Here is a 21602-nt window from a genome sequence, read left to right on the forward strand (position 1 = left end):
TGGCCAGTGACGTAGCTAGAATTTTTTATCAGGAGTAGGTAAAACTTTTTATGGACTTGGTACCATATAAGAAAAAATTGGATTCAAAATCGGTCACTTGACCGTGGAATCATAATCGAATGAATTATATGAAATTAGTCAGATCGGATAGAAAAATAGGTTTTTTTTTTTGGCAAAAGCTTGTTTTGTAATATTTTTTTGAAAAAAATGATAAATAAAATACTTTTAATCCCTATAAAAAGTATATAGAAGGAAAATGAGGGAATAAAAAAAAGAAAATGAAAACAAAGAAGAAAATAAAGAAAACAATTAAAAAAACAATTAGAAAATGCAAAAGCAAGATAAACGGAGGTGATCATTTATGCATAAAATGGAGAATAAAAAAAAGAAAGGATGAACTGAGAGGCAGACTGGAGACAAAAAGAAAAGTCAGAAAATAAGAGAAAATTAGTTTCATTAAACTTGACAGTATCCCCACACTCTTTTGCATCTTTCTACTTGAGCTTGGCTTATGAAGAATCTTTAAGAAGTATGTTGATGGTTTATAATTATAAACACTAAGTTTAGATGGACCAAATAAAAATGAAAAAAAAAATCGAAAGAAAAAAAGAGCTAGGTCCGACAAATAAAATGACATGATGTGGAGAGAGGAAAATCAGTCTAAAAAATAAATAACTGAAGAAGAATGAGTTAGAAATTGAACTGTCAAGAGTACAGGGGTAGGCAAATTTCAATTTAGAGATAGGCACGCAGAGTACAGGGGTAGGCATATTACAATTTAGGGATAGACAGAGGAATCAATTTATACGGGGTCCTATTAAATTTTTTTTCCCTACCCCTGTGATATGCTGACTTCGCCTCTGGATCTGCCGTTATCATAATCATCATGGTTATTAAAATAAAATACTATTATTGTTATCTTTATCATTATTATTAATTTTATTGTCATTAATTACTGTTACTGTTACTATTACTATTGTTGTTACTGTTACTATTAGTTATCATCATCAACATCAACATCAACATGAAAATCATCATCATCATCATCATTATTATTGTCGACAAATTATTTAAATTATTTTAATTTTATCCTGGCATGAAGACAAGAAGCAGAGGTAGGGAGGGCCATAAATTGGTTTCATTGACATAATAAATTGCTCTCCCATCCCATGTGTTACCTATGAGCTAGCTATAGGGCTGAACCCTGTATTATAATTCAAATGCCATACCAAAAACAAGCTTTAATTAATTAGTATAGTGACAACTGACAACACAAGGCTAAATTGATGACAAACATTTGAATAACAAAAGGTTCTATGTTATTATAAAGGAGTTCATATAGATTAACACAAGTAGCTAGCATAGCATCCCAATTAATCATCCCATAAGCCTCTAACTTAGTTGTTGAATTGCATTGGGCTACTGTAAGTCTGTCCGAATGACCAGTTTTCTGGTACCACATCTTCAAATTCCAAATTTTGCCCATCAGTAAGTGTCACATTGAAGGAGATAGACTGGTCTTTTAGACACGCGTTTGAATGCCAATTGGCGCCGGAGTTTCTCGACATGACAATCCAGGAAGTGTTGGAGCCTTTGATCAAGACGGATTTGATCGACCCGTCACCGGCAACATTGCTGATAAGAACCACCATGAAGAAGGCTTGACCGTTTATTGTGAATTTCACGCCTCCTTGCTTTATGCATGGAACCCTGCAGTATCAACAAAAGGTGTTCTATTTCTCAGTAAAAAGTTTTAATTTTTTTTTTTGGGTACAAATTAATAGTTTTCCAATTATATCAAGCTGCAACATTTTCTTTTTTATAAAAAAGGTGAAGGTTTAGTCTACCAACATCTATTTAATATCTATAAATAACTTCTCAACCGAGTTTTGAACCCGCTTTTTACACATAATGTATTGTTCTTTATCACTAGACCAAAGATCAACAGAGTTGTCTCAATTACATGCAAAACAAATACAATAGAGTTATAATCAAAAGACATGAGCTACATGAAGTCAAAACAACTCGATCAAATTTCTTTATCCGTGCTACAACATTTTTCTCGTATAACTGAAAAAGAATTGTGTTGTTTTCTTCTTCTTCTTTTATCAAAATCAAGTTTTCACAAAGTTACGTTCTTATTAAGGTTTTAAATAACGATTATCATGAAAATGATAAAAAAAAAACTACCGTGAATAGCATAGTTATAGCAGAAGCTATTGTACAAAGCGTTTTTTTTTCTAAAAATTATATTTTATATTTCTACTAATTAATAACATTATCTAAAGTCTCATAGAACAATAAGTAATATCAAATTGATTAAGGAATTATAATATTCATACTGAACCGGTATAAAGTCCAAATTAGTATTAAAAATATTCCCAATAATATTATAAACTATCTATTTTTTCTATTTAAAAAATTTCTAAGCATCATGAAATAAATTATCTATCTTTTTTTATTCAATATAATCTAAGTATAAATTATTATAATTTAGAATTTAGAATTGGAGAAGTAGGTCAGAAAGAGGAAATGTCCGAGACGGAGAAGCAACAATTCCCAGAGGAGGACGGGAGATAGGCTGAATTAAAAGTAACAACTATCTGGACTTTGACGGAATTTGGTCCTTAAAAAGAAATTTTTCAGTTTGATCCTTTTAAGATTCGAAAACGCTATTCTGCCTATTTGTGCTATTTTGAACACTTGTTCTTATAGACAGGTTTTTAAACTATGAAAGTCAAATACACATTGAGGGTTAATTATATAAAATTTTCATGTTGAAAAATGAGTCATTTTATAGTATTAATGAAATTTTACTCTAAATAATATAGAAAAATATATATAAATATAATATATATATATTTTTAAAATAGAGTCAATTGACCACTGTTCATTGTATTTAAATCTGCCCCTGTATATATACGATGGATCGATAAATTTTTTGAAATAGTAAATAGTTTTGAATGCTCTGAATTAGTTAAACGATTTGGAATGTCCTGTATTTATAAGTGATCAAGAATAAAAAAAAAATTATGTAAATAATAATGGCGTAAATCTGATCATGCATTTTAGATCAGAGAGATGAAATATGAATAATGCAACCTTATTTTTAATACGTATATATATTTTTTTAATAATATTAGTACGGAATGAGAATCAAAATATTTCGTCTCATCTCAAGTTTGGACATTTGATTTTAAATCTGCGACATTCTATGTTGAGAAACAACATCTTAATTAGTTGCTTAATTACTTGTAAAAAGTATAATTAGGTTTTCTAACTAAAGTTGAAATCTTACTTGTAAAACAAAAAATAATATTGCATTTCTCTTTACTGATCTTCTCTTCAAATAATTTTCATACAAAATATTCAAAGTTTAAATAACGTTTATCGTTTCATAACATAACGGTCGAGAAAATGACACTATTGCCATATTACGCTGCTATAGAGCGTTATAGTGCTTATAGCATCATAGCTTTTATGATTCGAAAATGCTACAGCAGCACTATAACATTGCTATAACGCGCTATTTAAAATCCTACAAAAAATTGAAAATGTTGTACTTGCTGTACTTATGTCTTACGTGTTATATTGTTGCTGTCGGTGTAGGGTTTGTGTGTGTGTGTAAGTGTGTGGGTGTGCGAAGTTAATATACACTTGGTCTTAAATGTTGAACAAGTGGCATTAACTTCTTTTTAATATGTAAGTTGGCCTTTATTCAGTATTGTGGGACGTATATAGGGGTGTCAACGGGTACGGTAAGGGTCGGGTGGAAGCATTTTCATACCCGTACCCGTCACAAATTATCCTTACCCGTACCCTACCCTTACCCGTTACAAATTGCCTTACCCGTACCCTACCCTTACCCGTTATAGTTGTCGGATAACAAAACGGTGGCGGGTAAATAACGGTTAATACTTGTATAATAATTATTTTTATTATTTATTAAATAAAATACTAAGACACATTTATTTGTCACATATATAATCACACTACTAATATGAAAATTAATTCTAACTATATTGATTTTTATCAAAACACAAATTTAAAAAAAAAATATCTCTGTTCTTTAATTAAAAAAATCAGGTATGCAAATAAAAGCAAGATGGTCAATTGTTCAAGTACTTTAACGGTGATTATGTTTAACACAGTTACATAAATGGTCAATTGTTCAACTTAGAAAATTTAATAAATTTTATTTTCTAAGATTAAGAGTAGTTGCCAGTTGGACTGTTGGAGAGGGATAGTAATTCAATGCTCATTAAGATATATAATATATACAATTTTTTTATATAATTACCCGATCGGGTAACGGGTACGAAATAGGCTCTACCCGTACCCTTACCCGTTTTGATAACGAAAAAAAATCTTTACCCGTACCCGTACCCGATAAGTTTACGAAAAAAAAATCTTACCCATACCCGTCTTATCGAATACGGTACGGGTCGGGTAAATGGATAAAAGGGTGCCATTGACACCCCTAGACGTATACAATATAATCTCAAATTTTACTTATTTTAAATTTTATAAGTGAAATAAAATTAAAATGAAACTAAAAGTATTATTATTTAATAATATTTAATAATAAATAATATTAATTAAACAATAAATTGTTTTCATGTATGTAGGGGTGAAAACAGAGCGGATACGGAGCGGGTATTGATAAAAACATATCCATATTTCTTTTTAATTTTTTGAATACAGATACCGATTGGATCGGATCATGAATTTGTCAAAAAAATATTAAAAAATATTAAAGTTTATAGTATTTATCTAATTATAATAATGAATAATATTTTTTTCATAATATATATTAAAATATATGGTATATATCTACTATTCGGATACATATAATTAAAATTTAAAACCATATCAGTATCTATATCTACATAGATATTTGAATATCGGATATCCACTTCTGATTTTTTTTAATACGAATCAAATATAGATCGGATATTATCCATACCGTTTTTACCCCTAGATTTGTACCAAACTATGCAAATACAATTTTTTTTCTAAATTGTCCAATTAAACTTGAATAGTCAAGTAGAAATGTATAAGCACTCTGAAATTTTTGGAACATCATATGTTGTTTCTACCTAATTTATAATCAGATATATATCAATATAAGCTTTATTTTCTATGAACTTTCCAATTAATATAAAACAACCATCAATATTTTTATGTCATTTTGGCTTAATTTATTCAATCACCTCTTTAACATTTTATGAAAATTTAATAAAATGCTTGACAACCAGTGTTAAGTTTATAAAAAAAAAAAACATTTTATGAAAATTAATAATGTCTATCTGACTCGACACCCCTGTCGCTTTCATCATTAATGAAATGATATTCAAATTATACTATTTTTCATATATGTTCAGATCATGTGATTTTAATTAATTTTGATATCAATTTTCTTTGTCGTTGTTGTCACATAATTACAAATTCTGTACGTACGACAGATTAATTAATGCCATTCGGCAGTGAGCAACATGAGATTTACATAATTTCAATTTTCATGCAAGCGCAGAATGCAACAATATTAATGAGCATGCTCTTTAAGTAGTAGTATGCTAGCTAGCTGGCAGTTGTACTGGCTTTGAAGGCAAATTAAATGTTATGTTGAGATTTTTATGATGGAAATTAATTTCAGACCTATGGCATTTATTCCTAGACATCACTTCACGTGGAGACCATCATAAGAAATTCATATACACAATAGGAGTAACCAACAATAATTGAATAATTTTCTATTAGAAGAAAATCATAATACATATAGTTATTAATGATGCTTTTAACAAGGCATTAACCAAGACTGGATCCGTTATATATGGGCCTTTTTTTAGCATTCTAGCAAAACTATGAGGCCATACCCTGGATCAACTTTTTTTTTATTTGGGCCCAATAGCTGGGCTTTTTAGCATTCTACCAAAAGTATGATCTCCCCTGGCCCATTTAAGTTTATCTTTTTTTTTTCTTTTACAATGAGGCCATACCATGGATCAACTTACTTTTATTTTTTTTGGGCCCAATAGCTGGGCTGATTAAGTGGACTACTGGTACAGCAATGGCAGTACCTTTGGTACAACACTGTTGTTCTCATCCAACCTATTAAGAGAAAAGAAAATGGTTCTCACCTTTGGTACAACACTGGTACCACTTTGCTCTCATCCAAGCTGATTTCATTCCAAGCAAACTGACTGAGATGGAAATGCTCATTCTCCAGCTTAGTATCGCTGCTATTGCTCAGCAATCCTCTTTCGGGCGGAAAGAAGGAAGTTGCCACAACTGTCACTGTTGATCCGTCACGACAAAACTTGGAGCCTGATTGGCTGTTGCATGTGATCTTATAGCATTGCCCGCAAGATTGCCCTTCGTTAAACAGCACTCCACTGAGAGCGGCAGCGTATTTCTTGTCAGCATTTATGATATTGTACCCGCAAGCCCCGCCTGACATTCACGATTCAAATTCAGTGCCTCATCTAAATTGAAGAAAATATAATATTCTTAGTAGTTACCTGTTGGATTAGTGCTGCTCCCACTTGACGTTGCGGTTGCGGTGCTCCAACCAGGCGCATCTAAACTTTCTACTTGTTGCCCTTGAAAAAGCATTGCTAACATAGCTAGAATTGGAAAGAGTGTAGCCATGTTTGAAAAAATTAAGGATTGGAGGAGAGGAAGTAACTGTAACCTGGTAATGTTGTGCTTAAATGCATAAGCATTTGAATTAGATAGGAACTTAATTTACATAAGTTGAATATTTATGTGGCATTTTTTCTATAAAGGAATATGTAGTAATTTCATTGAGTTTACATGCATGGGCCCCACAAACTGAAATATGCCATCCACATTTTCAAAAGAGTGGGCCCCATAAAGGAATATGTACTCAATCGCCATATAAAATGCAGCAGGAGAAAAGTATAGTACCCGGTATAAGGAAATGGCCATATGCCTCAATGCATGTGTTGTATTGGATGAAGCCTAACACTGATCCAATTTTAATGCATGTGTTGTGTTGGATGAAACCTAACACTGATCCAATTTTTGCGGTTTGATGAAGTTGAATATTTTAATTAAGAATTATAGCTAAAGTCAGCTCCTACGAGATTCTGTGCAAGCGAGATATCCAACATATACTGTCAGGGACTCAGGATAAATAACATGTTCCTCTGTTAATTTTACAAGAACCATACCTATCTCATTCACATTCTCCAAAGTAAAATTCTACTTCAATTTCGGTTGAAATTTAATTTTTAAATCTTTAGAGTCGGTGATACTCAATTGAACGAGCTAATACTAATTCTAACTTAATTTGTTTATCAACTGAATTGACTCGAACACAAATTAACTGAAAATCAATCGAACTACCGAGCATCGACTAACTCAAAATCAAATCGAGCTTGAGCTCTGAACAACCTTAATTAGTAATTTTTCTTTTATTTTTTCCGTATTAGCTTAAAAATCTAAATTACAAAAAAGACTAATAGATGCTCTTTTGTAGATAAAATTTATTTAATTACTAATAGACTGATCTTATTGTTATACTGAAAAAAATTACAATTATTTATTAAAAGGCGAGTACATTATGTTATATCAATGACCAAATATTTCATACCGAGCTATTTCTAGTTAAAATCGAGTATATTTATGTTAGATCAAATGATTTAAACTCGTTTCGAGTTAAAACTAACAAAAAATCTAATTAAATTTGAATCAATGCGCAAGTTTCTACGTTTACAAACTAACTTGCTAGCTGAATAATTTATATTGAATCAAAGGAAAGCACTAGGGGTAATGTTTGGTTGTGGACTAAATAGTTGATCAATAAGGGTTTTAGGTTTATGTTTATTCCGTCAAATGCACTTTAATTGAACCAGACTAAGATGACATAAGTCGAACTTTAGACCGGCCTAAAGTGCAAAAATTTAAGGCACCTTTACAGGTGGTTTAACGTTTAATCCGTCCATCTACACTACAAAAAAAGTGACACAAATCAATAACACAGAGAACACCAAACTCCTTGAATCTCCCTCCCTCCCTTATTTTTATTGGTCAAGCTTAATCTTACAAGCAAGGTTTTCTATGTATCTTAATTATTAACAGAGACGCACCTCTGTTATTATATCTATGCTAGAAAGAAAAAACAGCAATAATCATTCAGATATAGTAAATAAATATTGACTACTTCACTACTACAGAATAAGTGATTGTACACGGACATAAACATGGGAGCTACACGGATTTCCTGCCGTGTGGAATGCAAGGGTGTAGAAATCCTTGAATATTTACACACAGATATTTACCCGTGTGCGATTATCGAGAGCTACACAGATTATTACATAAATAACCGTGTACAAACACTTGCCAGCGTCGCTCTCAAAATAACCGAGCTACACGAATTATTACATAAACAGTCGTGTACGATTACTCTTTCTACACGGACATTTAGCTAAATGTTTGTGTACAATTACTTTTTATACACGGATATTTAGCTAAATGTCCATGTAGCTATCTTATTATTAATTTTTTTTGTTTAAATACATTTCTACACGGACTTTAGTTAAATGTCCGTGTAGAATTGTCTTTTTTTTTCAATTTTTTTTAATGTTTAAATACCTTTTTACACGGACTTTAGTTAAATGTCCGTGTAGAATTGTCTTTTTTTTTTCAAATTTTTTTTTTAATGTTTAAATACCTTTCTACACGAACTTTAGTTAAATGTCCGTGTAGAATTATCTTTTTTTTTTTTCCATTTTTTTGTGTGACTAGCCTCCAATTTTGCTAGCCATTTAAAATTAGAATTCAAAAACAGAGAAACATTAAACAGAGGTTTTTTAAACTCAGAATTCCAAAACTATACAACAGTATAAATAATTCATGTACACTAAATTATACAAAATTATACAAATCCATATTGAGCATTACAAAATTTAAATTGAAACCATGCCCACATACATCTGACATTGTCGATCTGCTCCTTGGTGTAACACTTTTGCTTTGTTCCATACTACAATTATAATTTGGTATTAGTTAGTAACAAGAAAAGGTAGAAGATTACAATTCATGCAACATATATATATACAAAGCCTTTTGTGCATACAATCACATGTGATAAAACATAACATATACTCCTCAGGATCCAATACAATATTTGTATAAAAGTTATATCCTTATCACTTAGTAGCCACTGAAAATCAATTTCATAAAAAAAAAAATTATTGCATATGATATGAATTTACGATTGCTCTGATATTAAATGATAGTCTTAATAATTCATGACGTGTTTTGCAGTTAAAAAATACAAGCAATCTAGAATCCGTAAATCCAAAATAAAATAGCAAAGTAATTTAAATCTTACAGTTCTGAAGTGCATACATTTTTAGGCGGAAGCGTTAGTACTGATCTTCAACGGTTTTCCTCAGATCTAATGATGGAGACCTTTTGCGTTTTCTTTACTTCTCACTTTCAAAGATCTCAGATCCTGTCTCCTTATGCGTAGAAATCAGACCAACATTCAATACAGAGAGAAAGTATTAATTGATCAAAACGACGCTAGAAGGAGTTCTTTTATATAACAAAAATCCTAAAATAACATTTCTACACGGCTTTTTATTAAACGTTCGTGTAGCTCTCTCAATGTTTTCTACACTGTTATTTAAACATAAAACCGTGTACAATTTTTACCTTTCTACACGGCTCTTTATATAAAGGTCTGTGTAGCTCTCTCAAGCTTTCTACACTGTTATTTAAAAAAACATCCGTGTACAATTTCTACATTTCTACACGGTTCTTTAATAAATATCCGTGTAGCTCTCTCAAGGCTTTCTACACTGTTATTTAAACAATAATCTGTGTACAATTCCTAATAAACGTCCATGTAGCTCTCTCAAGGTTTTCTACACTGATTCTTTAATAAATATCCGTGCAGATATCTCATAGATATTTCGGGCTTTCAAAAAATTATAATTTCTACACGGTTTTTATATAAAATTGTTAAATCCGTGTACAATGACCATTTTTGTAGTAGTGCCTATACATAGCTAACCATAACAAATACAAAAGATAGTAATAGATTGCAATCCAACAAAAAGATAGTTATTCCAATCAATTGATAATTCTGAAAAAGATTCTGAATCAGAGGCATTCAAATTCTTATGTGAGAAGGAAGTCATGGATAGCTCAATTGCTTGAATGAGTGATGTAACAGAGTCCAAGGTTCCCTCAGGTGATATTGTTTTGTTGTCAAACCGAAGATAACACCTCGCTTTCCAAATATGCCATGCAATGGGAAGGGACAGTGCCAGTTGGTCCTGATTAAGCGGGTGCCATAATTGTGCTAACATCTCACGTATCGAAGACCTTGGCATACGTGTCATCTACCCGGTTGAGTGGAACCAGCAGGCCACTTGCATGTGGACAGCGGAACAGTACATGCACCGTATCCTCTTCATTAGAACCACAGATTTTGCAGTTCTGAGGTAAATTAGCATTTTGTATGCCCGTTTGACTGAGAAGTCAGCTTCTCCCATTTTACAAAAAATTTACTGGTTCTATTCACGGAGTTTAAATTCTTATCAAATTAGGAATATATAACTTAAACCATAACATAACTTCATATTTCAATCAAATATAAACAATAAGTTGATTTAAGTTGGAATAATCAACTTGAGTCTCTTAAACTTTAGTGACCGAAACCATATGCAGGCACACTTAATTACTAACCTCACGTAAAATTGATCACACTTAATTTCTCTTTTAGCTTAAGCTAATATTTTATTTATTTATTTTTCTTCCTCGAATAAATTTGCATTAGAAACTTCTTTTTGTGACATTTGCCTCTAACCATTATTTTTCTTCAAATTATATGATTTGCATTGAGATATTTTTCTTCAAACAATGAAACTGCATTAAGATTCTCTCACAAGCTCAATTTGAAAACTCAGTACTTGCTAATTACTATTTTATATATAGGTTACAATTCAAAAATTAAAGCTTTGATTCAAATTCCACAAAGACAACCAGAGAGCAAAAATTAAACTAGCATTGCCTCTAACCAATTCTAAAGGAGCAGCGGGCAACATAGGAAAGTTCGAGCACACCTCAGCCGCCGGAATCCCTGAACTGAACTCTCATTACCCCATACTAATTAAATTGTTGTGAACTTGTGTATGTCTTTCCAAAGTCCCAATTCATGGCTATATCTGGAAAAGTTAGGGTTTGGTCGTCAGTAGTCGTGACAGTGAACGATATTGATTGGCGGTTTAAGTGTGCATTGGATTGCCAGTTGCCACCCCAGTTCCTTTGCATAGGCATCCAGCCAGTGTTGGATCCTTTTATTGACATCGACTTGATCGAACCACGTCCCCCCACATTTGTCACAAGCACTAGCTCAAAGTAGTCATGGCCATTTATTGTGAACCGCACTCCTCCTCGCTTTGAGCATGAAATCCTGCATCGGTTGTTAGTACAACAAATTAAAACAAGTACTTCGATAACCTCGGAATAGTTTTATATATATGTATGAATGTTGTGTGCATCTTAGTGTATGTAAGAGAAAGAAATATAGGGAGGGACCTTTGGTACAGAACTGGAACAATACCGCCTTGGTGCACGCCAATCGTTTCCCATGCCGGCTGAGACATATCAAAATGCTGATTAGGTTGGTTGCACCAACCGCCATTATTGTTAGAAAGTGCGTAGTTTGGTGGGCAAAAGTTGGTAGCAGTAACAATAACAGATGCACCCGATATGCAGTACTGGTTCCCCGTGCTGGAATCACACATGATCTTGTAGCATTCTCCACACGCCGCACCGTCATTGAATAGGGTCGTGCTCAGTGCGGTAGTGTGAGATCCATATCCATTGTAGTACAAATCTCCATAGCCGCATGCTCCACCTATATAAATAAGTATTGATCATATAACCAACTTCAACTTTATCAAACATCTTTCAATTAATGCTTTGGCATTATGGCATTCTTTTTGAGATATATAAAATATATATGTAAGTTATAAGAAAAGAAAAGAGTATACATAAATTGTTAGTCTTACCCATTGTGCCAGAAGCATCGCTTCCACCGTAAAATGTTGCAGTTGCTTTGTTCCAAGAAGACTCATCGGAATCTGCCTGGACTTGAATTGATACGAAGAACAACGCAAGTAAAAATAGCTCTGTAAATACCCCGACCTTCTTCTCCATCTCACCCCTCTCTGTCTCAGTAAGTCAACAGATCAGTAGCGCGAGAGTGAGATGAGAAGTAACAAGTAATGTAGCGAGAGAGGCTCAAGCTAGAACAAGTATAAAGTGTGCTTAAATAATTAAACTGGAATAGGTAGCCCATTGATTAGATGATAATCAAAGGTAGCATGCACATGTCGAACTATGCAAGTTGATGTGCAACAAGTGCTTGCATGACTTGCGGGGATTAATCAAATCTTTTTTTTAATTGGGAAATTTTCATTTTTCGATTTTGACTTTCTTGGTATGGCTGTAGCCGACTTCTCTGCACATATATAGTCAACCAGTTTGCACGTTCCCTGGCCTGGCCCTTAATAGAGATGTACAATTAATTAAGCAGCCCATTTAAGTTTTTACCCAAACTGATCCCATTAATTAATTCAACCTGAAAAATATTAACATTTGTTTATGTACGGTATTAACTTTTAGGTATTAACACATTACACAATTACACTGTGCATCACTAAAATTCAAATATCACATTTAGGTAATAGAAATTTTACATATTAATTTCATGGTTTTGAAAATCGGAATCGGGTGAATCGGTTAGAATCGGCCGAATCGAATCGGAAACTCGGATTTTTTTTGCTAGAAGCACATTTTGGACTACATTTGTCAAATAAACCACTATAACACTCATAATAATTAAATTTAGACATATAACAATCAAATTTATAGTGTATTACTTATAAAACTAATATTTATCTAATTTAGAAATTAAATAGACTATTCCATAAAATAATAAAAAAAAAGCTTAATAAATTCACAAAAGACATATAAAATGTTTAATTTTAACTTTACATTTCTATATTTTTATTTTGTATGCATTAATTTTTCTTCATAGAAAATATTTATTTTGATTAAGTAAAATAAAAAATAAAAAAAAATAAATTACTATTGTCAACAACTATATATATGCACAGTTCACTTCAGTCAAATAAAAATAATAATAAAATAAATCACATTCTATTTAATAACATAATCAATATTTAATTAAACTATATAGGACAGCATTTTGTTAATAGCTAAGTTTGGCATAAACCAAGAAATAGCATTACTGCTCAATATGACATTTTGACATTGTGCGACCGCTGATTCTGCCCTTCCATTTTTATAAATGGTCTGGACATTGTCCACCGTAAACCATGCTATATTTTCAAAATAAAACAGTACAACATTCATACACCAAGTCTATTCAAAATTGGTCTTATTAAATCACCGAAACAATGTACTTATGCTCTAGCAATAAGAGAATGAGTGAAACTTGGGTCAAATGTTTTGATTTCGCTTCAATTTTATCGATTTTCTGTACATTACTTATATAGCTGAGTAAACTCGGGATAACTCGGGAAAAATCGGTGTAACTCGGCTTGACTCTGCCGGAAACTCGGAAAACTCGGCCGAGTCAAGCGCGTCAATCACTGTTCATCCGAGTTTTTCAGCAAAACTCGCATAGACGCGAGACTCCGTTAAAACTCGGTCCGATCTCGTCCGATACTGAGTTTACTCGGAATCGGCTGAGTTTCAGAACCATGATTAATTCCACATTTACATAATTCAAATTTTACTGAATAACACAATAATATATAATATCACATTATCATAATACAAATTACACGCAACATATGCCATCAGATCACCTAACAAATTTGCAGTATAAGTTGAAATAAGTTTCTTATCAAATTGAAATAGGTATGCCATCAGACCACCTACAAGATAGGCCATCAGACCACATTAAGTATATATGTTTCTTCTATAGTTGAAAATTTGAAATAAGTTTCTTATCAAATTTGCTGTATATAATTAGAAAAATCAATTTGGTTCTGTTGTCGATCAACTGTTCATACTTAACTGAAACGCTAATTTTCAAACCGTTTGATCAATGAAAAAGAAAACCAATTTTTAAATTTCATCAAATTTGATATACAATCAATTTTAACTATATAAAAACTAATGTAAATTGTGTATGGTTGTCACAGACATATGCGAAAAATAGATATTATTAGCATAAATTGAAAATATAACAATTGGGCACTAAACAATTTTGAGTAATCTGTGAAGCTTGCATCTTAATTTGCAGCTTCTTGGAAGGTTCTGAGCCTGATCACCAAAGAAAAAAAAAATCCAGATCTGTGAAACCAGTACAAGTGTATATATATATATATATATATATATATATATAGGATGATAAAGAATAGAGTTTTGGGTATGACTTGGTTTAATGCTGAGGCCAGGTGCGCGCAGATCTCTAGTCTATCACATGACATTAGCTATAATACTTCAGTTTATATATACCAGAGACAGAGAGATACTATTCGTGTTTGAATAAGCAATTAAGCATGCAAGCTCCGGATAATGTTGCTTAAATTCAGACGAAGCTGCCACGTCTTACAACTTAATTAGGTTGTTTACAATATTAGTTTATTAATTGTTCAATACTGTAATATTTCTATGATATGAGACAATGATGTAGATATACATCATTGATGCATCCTTCTTCAGCAAATGAAAACCCCAGCTCTTGAGCTTTAGACCCGCTACCAGGAACTTTTGAGTAAAGGTAGAAGGTTAAGCCACCTAACTATTTAATATTTACAAAAGATTGTTTCTTTTGGATTTTGAATCTGCGACCTCCTACACTGAGTGTATTGCCTTTGCCATTAAACTAAAGGCTAAAGGAATTGATCACTCAATTTTTATTTAAGCTTAATTGTACTCCTATTTTCTCGAAATCAGGGTAATCTATTTCTGTTATGTTGACAAAGCGACGAATCTCATTCCCGATTCATTACCCTTCTTGTTAGAGCAGGAGCTATATTGAAGGAACGGGATCAATTGACCACTCGTTTATTTTAAATTTTTTTGTAATTATATACGATTTTCTATGTAGTATAGAATAAAATGCTATAGATACGATAATATTAACCTCCATTCACAGCATAAAAATTTTATATGACTAATCTCATTCATCATATTGTGACCCATAACTTGAATCTGATTCCTGCCATCTTTCTCATAATTTTTGTTTAAACCCGATTGCAGCAGAGAACGATTTCTTAGTCTTTACAAGACAGTTTTGACCATAAATTATTTACGGTCAATCCGATTTGTTAGTCTTTTAGATGGATAAAGATGATACACCGCAAATGATGGTTGGTTGTAGAACCTCTTTTGATTAGTTCTTTTGTTACATATCCTAATATCGAGATGACAGCACGAGATGCAAGGTGATAAGTAAAAGGTGATGGTAATGATCGATGAACATGTGAAAATCCTCAAAATCCAGTGAATAACAGGTGCAACAATATTAATTATATCAAACATACTGAGAGAGATACTACCAGATCGGTCAACCATCAACAGTATTTCTTTTTCCATATTAGCAGATATTAATAAATTCGAACACAGTTGGCGCATATATAGAATACTACTTGTAAAATTCGTAAATCCACAAATAATCAAGTATAATAAAGATATTATTTGTAAAATTTAGAGAGGTGCTAAGTAGGGGTGAGTAAATCGCTCATAACTCGTGAGCCGCTCATAACTCGCTCATTAAAAGCTCGCCTAAACTCGTTCATTTATCCGCTCATTTAAACTCGCTCATTTACTTAATGAGCGAGCATGAGCATGATCCAACTCGCTCATAACTCGCTCATTAAGCATTTGTCACATCTAATCCTTGCCACATTTAATCCTATGTAATTCTGTGTAACATCAACCTTGCCTCATTAAGATTGATAGATAGTAAGCATAGTTTCATATTTGATCCTGTGTAATATAGTGAGCACAATGTAACATTTAATCGTGTATAATATACTAATATTCATAGTTTCATATTCATTTTTTTTTAGTCAATCGGCAAAACCAAAACCTCCGCCTAAAGCCCAAAACAAGTAATAGTCATAACAACCCGCTCATTTAAATGAATTATGACAATTTGTTGGATTTTGTTATGATGACTTTTAACAAATTTTGTTATGCGCGGACACACTATATAATTTTGTTATGAGTCATAAGTCATAACTCGTGAGCCGCTCATAACTCGCTCATTAAAAGCTCGCTCATTTACAACTCGCTCATTTAAACTCGCTCATTTACTTAATGAGCGAGCATGAGCATACCCTAACTCGCTCATGTTCGCTCATTAATCACCCCTAGTGCTAAGTGCTAACTAAAATAATATGAATATTATTAAAAAAAAAAAAAAAGATCTTGTTAGTTATTACTATGCTATCTAGTACTACGAACCCTGACTAGAAGCCTTGGAACCCTTCATCACATAAATGAATAACCAATTACCTAGTCAAGTTTGGTTTCATTAATGAATACACAACCTACCATGCATGAAAAAACACTTTACGTTGAATTAAAGCAAACCTGGATCAAGCATAAGAACACCATACAGAATTACCAGAGATTACACTTGAATCCAAATATCCAATAAACTTTGTATTGTTACCTCAAATTACTCATATAATCCTCAATGTATAACGTTCTAGATTACCTGCAAAATTTCCTTCTTATAATTTGACAGCAAGAAAAAGAAACAGAAAACCAAAAAAATTAATTCTCCATTAATAAAGCCTAGCTAAGCAACATATGTGACCTTAAATTACCGCTGATTATTAGGAAAATTTGTTCTATTTGCACCAAAATTCCCAAATTTAGGCATGGGTGAACTAGAATCACTTGAACCAGTCTTTTCACTTGACTTGGTGGACTTCGTGCTTGAATTAAAAATTCCAAATTTAGGCTTGATTGGTGCACTGGTATTATCAGTAGTATTGTCCTCGTTTCTGGACTGCCCCAAATTTGGGGGACTAAAATTTTGGGTATTGTGCCGAAACTGCACTTCCCTGTTATGAAACTGGTCGCGTCCTTGGTTAAAGGCATCTCTGCTATTGTTTCCCTGAGAATTATTCATCCCAATACGCTCTTTGTTAAAGCCATCTCTGCTATTGTTAACCCGAGAATTATTCATCACAACACGCTCTTGGTTATAGCCATCTCTGTAATTGAAATCTCTGGGATTTCTTGGTGCAATGCGCTCCTTGTTGAAGCCATCTCTATTGTTGAACTCTGTAGAATTACTTGGTGCAAATCGTCCTTGATTAAAAGAATTATCTCTGGCATTGTAATCTCTGTAATTGTTCGGTGCAATCGGCTGGTTGGATGTAGTATGTTTCTGGGGTTCGGTTCGTACTGCATACCGGTTCGTCGCAGTTTTAGGCAGGTCTTCTTTGACTGAATCAAGTGCCGGTTTGTTCAGAATTCCTTCAATTTTTGAGTTAGTGGGGGTTGCATCATCAGATTCAGAGTCACACTCCCATACTTCATCAGGTTCATCAACAGGTTTAGGAGCTGGCAATGCTTTTGGGTTGTCTGCGACTTTCTTTTTACCAGATTTTTTGGTTTCAAATTTGATGTGTCTAACAATTGCATATGCATGTTTTGAATCAACATGGGGTCCACTTTCTACAAAAGAGACATCTTTTATCTGCTCAAACAAAACAAAACAAATTTGAAATGGCAATTTATCTTAAAAAAATTTACTTGTAAACTTTGCTATATCTTAAAGAGGAAAATAAGCTTGCATATGATGTATACATAGCCTAAGCATTTTGAAATATGTCAGATTAGACCTGAAACGTTACTAGCACAGCATAACATACAAGTTGAAAAGTACAAATAAAATAGTAGTATGACAGAGTGAATGTAGGAGAGATGCATACCAATGCTAAAAGGCGTGAAAGATGCTTTCCTAACTCTTCCTCTTGAGTACCAGATGGCAAAGCTGTGCACTGAGAACAAAATGGAATAGTCAAATTCAGGCACTGTGCAACATACCTGAGAAAGAAAAAGAAATATAACAAATGGACTATAAAGTTAGTGAAAGGTACCTTAACCCTATATCCACGCTCAATCAATCTAGTGATGCATTCAGCTTTCACTCTTAAGTCATTAAGTTCCTACAATAGAAAATATTTACTCATAAATTATCAACTACAATGAAACTAGTGCGATATTTTCTTCTCCTTCTTTCATTACTTACAGTTTTTGCTTTAAATCGCACCTCCTTCTTTTCACCACCCCTAAGAGAAAGTGCTGACTGCAATTACAATTTAGCAGTTAAAAAATATGCTCAATGCAAAATACAGAAGTGAATATGAGAATCAATAAATTACTAACTAGATATCATAGAGTTGGCCATCTGTGGCATATGCTATCACTTCAAATTTGCACTTTTCGAAATTTGAAGTGGCAGTCTTAATCATTCAGTTTGATGTTAACAAAAACATCTACAAGGAGATGCACTTTCAAAATTTATGAAGAGTTACCATGTCAATGAGACATGGATTTTATGTAATCAATTTTAGCATCTCACAAGTTTTTTATGATAACAAACTTACAAGTCTGAATTCAGGAAACTGTCTACAGATTTGAGACCGGCTATAAATCTTTTATGAGCTTTTAGCTGATCAAATACAATGTTGTCAAGGGAAAAAAATATAACCTTTGTTTTTGCACGCTCCTTTTCTGTGATTTCTTTCTTGTACTTCTCCTTGTGAAAATCCATTATCTTACAAACAGGTGGTTCGGCATCTCTTTGAACCTAAATATTTCATTGTTAGAAATTATATTTTTTTTTACCAATCTAACATACAGATGGAAAAAAAGGATACAAAGACACCCAACTTGACAATAATATATCCAGAAAATTATACAAATACCAACTAAAACAAACTACGAAGTTGCTGCTTAGTTCTAATATACAAGATAAAGAGTCATCTCAATGAAACTTGTGAATATATATTCAACCAATTACAAAAGTATTTAGTGTGTACCTCAACTAAATCGAGATCGAGATGCCTTGCACGATCAAGTGCTTCTCTCACAGAGATAACAGTGTGCCCTGAAAATTTTGATCAATCAGTAGAATTCCCGCATAAAACAAGACCTTTCTTGATTCAGTACAAGCACAGTAAACCCAAAATCTCTCATCTATCCAAAAAGAAAAGAAAAAAGAGGATATTTTGATAAAAAAAACCGCATGCCAATGATACCAAAGCAACAACATGATACAGTTTCCCTGCTCGCAAAAACTTGTTTAGGGTAGCAAATATGATTCACAGACACCTAATGGTATAATTTTTTTAAGCACAGAAGGTGAAATTGGTATAAAAATTATATGCTTTTGATACAGTATAAACTATCTGGAACACTAGTACACGAGCACAAAATGTTTAAGTAAGCCTGTGAGGCTCTAGCAATGATGATAACCAAATAATGATCACACAAATTTCCCAAATTAGGTTTAATACATATAATTCAACAATATTATACCATGATAAGATCAAAAGCAGAAAAAAATTACTAAGTGAAAACAATACCATCCTCAGTGACCAGCCGAACAACTGGGGTGGTTATCGCACCATTAAGCCTAGGTCCATCAGAAGAACTTCCACTTGACTTTGTCTTAGGTTTGGCCTACGATCAATTCAAAAATGAACCACTCAAATCAATGATTATCAATCACAAACAAAAGAATAAGAATAATATATTAATCATAAGCTGACTTGCACGGGGGCAGCAAAGGATCTGAGTTGAATGAATGCAAGAATTGGAGCAGCGAAAACTAGCGGGGGCTTGGAAGAATTGACAGCGACCGGAGAAGGGGAGGTGGCTGGGATGACAGAAAGTCGATTGGAGAGAAGGAGAGTAAAGGGTCGGAGGCGATTGGATCCGACCCGATACCACATGGCCATCACTTTGATCGGAGCTGGTACTGGGAAGTCGGGGTTGGGCAACGAGAGAGAGAGGAGTTTTACCAAATGCACCTCCAGTAGGGTCGGAACTTGTCCGAAGGCCTTTGGACTGAATTCTAAAAAAACTTTTTTTTTTTTTTGTGTTTGAAGCAACTGTGTGCGGGCCTGTTCGGTGCGCTAACTGTGCGCGTGCGAAAAAAAAAATTCACTCGGAATGAATTTTTTTTTTCTCACGAGCACAGTAAAAATCAGTTCAATTACCATGTTCATTTTCCAGCCCATTTAAACGCCGAACAGGCTCAAATAGAAAATTTCTTCCCTTTGTACTGGTATAGTTTTGACGAGATTCGATTTGGTAAGAGAGAAAGAGAAAGACTACATTTTTATTTAACGGAGAGAAGTTAACAACGTTAATAATCAATTAATGCAATTTTGATGAAAATTTAATCCTGCAGTGTAAAAAGGCTTCGGATAGTGTCTAGTCCAAGGCTGCAAACGAATCAAATCAAATCAAACTTACTCTATTTTGAGTTTGAGATTGAATTAGATTCAAATTAAACTGGTTTGATTTGTTTCATAACGAATTTTAATCGAACAAATTAATTGTAATTTTTTTTCGAATCAAATTGAAGTCAATCGAATCACGAACTACGGATTTTTTTGACAGCCACCCGTAGTTTATGTATTATTTTTTTCATGAGAAACAAAATTCACGCAGTTTCCTTTTACCTTTTACAAATTCACACTAATGAATTATGGGCCAGCTCAAAATTTCCTTACCTTTTACGCTGTTGGATTGATTAATATCACAGTTTGTATCCAATTAAATAGAACTTATTTCTATTGTTAATTTGTTATACTGTTGAAGCATTTTCTTATTATAAGTTACTATTATATTAACAATTTTGAATTTTGATATAAATTTGATTCCTGCATTATTAAAGATTGATGGTTGAAGCCATTAGTTGCATTATTTGAGATTCGAATCTAAATAGTTCACGAACTAATTTTGAACAAACAATATCCAGTTTGAGTTTGAATAAGATTCAAACCGAACTAATTTAATTTATTTCAAAACAAACTAATTTTAAATTAAATTAATTACGAACTTTTTCCAAATCAAACTCAAATCAAATCACAAACTACAACTTTTTGTGCAGACCTAGTCCAGTCCAAAGCCATTCGGATGAGTTCCGAACCCCCTCCAGTAAAAATATTTAAAGCACAACCTTTCGGGAGCGAAGTGTTTCCGATGGGTGTCGGACCAAATTCTATTCGTGCCCAATATTGACCGTTCGATTTACGTTATAATTCGTGCAATAAATTAAAACTTTTAAGTTGCCATTTGCCAACTGCTGCACGAAGCTTGACGCTGATCTAGACTAGCGGCCCATACGGCCAATACCTAGCATCAGACCTAATTTGGTCCGATGCCAAATCGAACCCTTTTCGCTCCCAAAGTTTTCAACTAAAGAGTGCGTATTCTCTGATATATCTCAACTTTTGCGTGACCGACGTGTCCGGTGTCTATTCGTGGGTGTTGTAGGGGTTAGTATTATGTGTGCTTTAAGATTCGTGCAGAACGTATTTAAA

The 21602-nt window shown here is 33.0% G+C and overlaps 3 protein-coding genes across 5 annotated transcripts; all 3 read right to left on the reverse strand.

Moving 5' to 3' along the window:
• Positions 1-1278: 1278 nt before the first annotated feature.
• Positions 1279-6693, reverse strand: LOC144562091 (expansin-A1-like). Its single transcript, XM_078311241.1, has 3 exons — positions 6522-6693; positions 6141-6453; positions 1279-1710 (listed from the first exon to the last, which is right to left on the reverse strand). The coding sequence occupies exons 1-3, from the start codon at positions 6649-6651 to the stop codon at positions 1398-1400; spliced, it is 756 nt and encodes a 251-aa protein (XP_078167367.1). The 5' UTR covers positions 6652-6693; the 3' UTR covers positions 1279-1397.
• Positions 6694-11011: 4318 nt separating this feature from the next.
• Positions 11012-12271, reverse strand: LOC144561838 (expansin-A1-like). Its single transcript, XM_078310936.1, has 3 exons — positions 12054-12271; positions 11578-11899; positions 11012-11452 (listed from the first exon to the last, which is right to left on the reverse strand). Exons 1-3 carry the CDS (start codon positions 12199-12201, stop codon positions 11146-11148), a joined length of 777 nt encoding a protein of 258 aa, XP_078167062.1. The 5' UTR covers positions 12202-12271; the 3' UTR covers positions 11012-11145.
• A 4408-nt stretch (positions 12272-16679) lies between these two features.
• On the reverse strand, positions 16680-20100 carry LOC144562210 (translation initiation factor 3 (IF-3) family protein). Of its 3 annotated transcripts, none has more exons than XM_078311392.1 (9): positions 19821-20100; positions 19635-19731; positions 19089-19156; positions 18758-18856; positions 18296-18352; positions 18144-18212; positions 17976-18044; positions 17210-17740; positions 16680-17152 (listed from the first exon to the last, which is right to left on the reverse strand). In XM_078311392.1, the coding sequence occupies exons 1-9, from the start codon at positions 20007-20009 to the stop codon at positions 16856-16858; spliced, it is 1476 nt and encodes a 491-aa protein (XP_078167518.1). In that variant the 5' UTR covers positions 20010-20100; the 3' UTR covers positions 16680-16855. The 3 variants fall into 3 exon arrangements, with proteins under 3 accessions (XP_078167518.1, XP_078167517.1, XP_078167516.1); XM_078311391.1 differs by having other exon boundaries at positions 16680-17121; positions 17176-17740; XM_078311390.1 differs by having other exon boundaries at positions 16680-17740.
• Positions 20101-21602: the final 1502 nt, after the last annotated feature.

The sequence above is a fragment of the Carex rostrata genome, chromosome 11 (genome assembly GCF_964058835.1).
Source record: "Carex rostrata chromosome 11, lpCarRost1.2, whole genome shotgun sequence".
Lineage (NCBI taxonomy): Eukaryota > Viridiplantae > Streptophyta > Magnoliopsida > Poales > Cyperaceae > Carex > Carex rostrata.

Coding starts and splice junctions, on each gene's coding strand:
- LOC144562091 (XM_078311241.1), bottom strand. CDS start 6,651: ATGGCTACACTCTTTCCAATTCTAGCTATGTTAGCAATGCTTTTTCAA. Junction 6,454..6,521: donor GAGCAGCACTAATCCAACAG/GTAACTACTAAG, acceptor CGTGAATGTCAG/GCGGGGCTTGCGGGTACAAT. Junction 1,711..6,140: donor GTACCAGTGTTGTACCAAAG/GTGAGAACCATT, acceptor TTGATACTGCAG/GGTTCCATGCATAAAGCAAG.
- LOC144562210 (XM_078311390.1), bottom strand. CDS start 20,009: ATGGCCATGTGGTATCGGGTCGGATCCAATCGCCTCCGACCCTTTACT. Junction 19,732..19,820: donor CCTTTGCTGCCCCCGTGCAA/GTCAGCTTATGA, acceptor AATTGATCGTAG/GCCAAACCTAAGACAAAGTC. Junction 18,857..19,088: donor TCGATCTCGATTTAGTTGAG/GTACACACTAAA, acceptor TGAAATATTTAG/GTTCAAAGAGATGCCGAACC.
- LOC144561838 (XM_078310936.1), bottom strand. CDS start 12,201: ATGGAGAAGAAGGTCGGGGTATTTACAGAGCTATTTTTACTTGCGTTG. Junction 11,900..12,053: donor CGATGCTTCTGGCACAATGG/GTAAGACTAACA, acceptor TTATTTATATAG/GTGGAGCATGCGGCTATGGA. Junction 11,453..11,577: donor GTTCCAGTTCTGTACCAAAG/GTCCCTCCCTAT, acceptor CAACCGATGCAG/GATTTCATGCTCAAAGCGAG.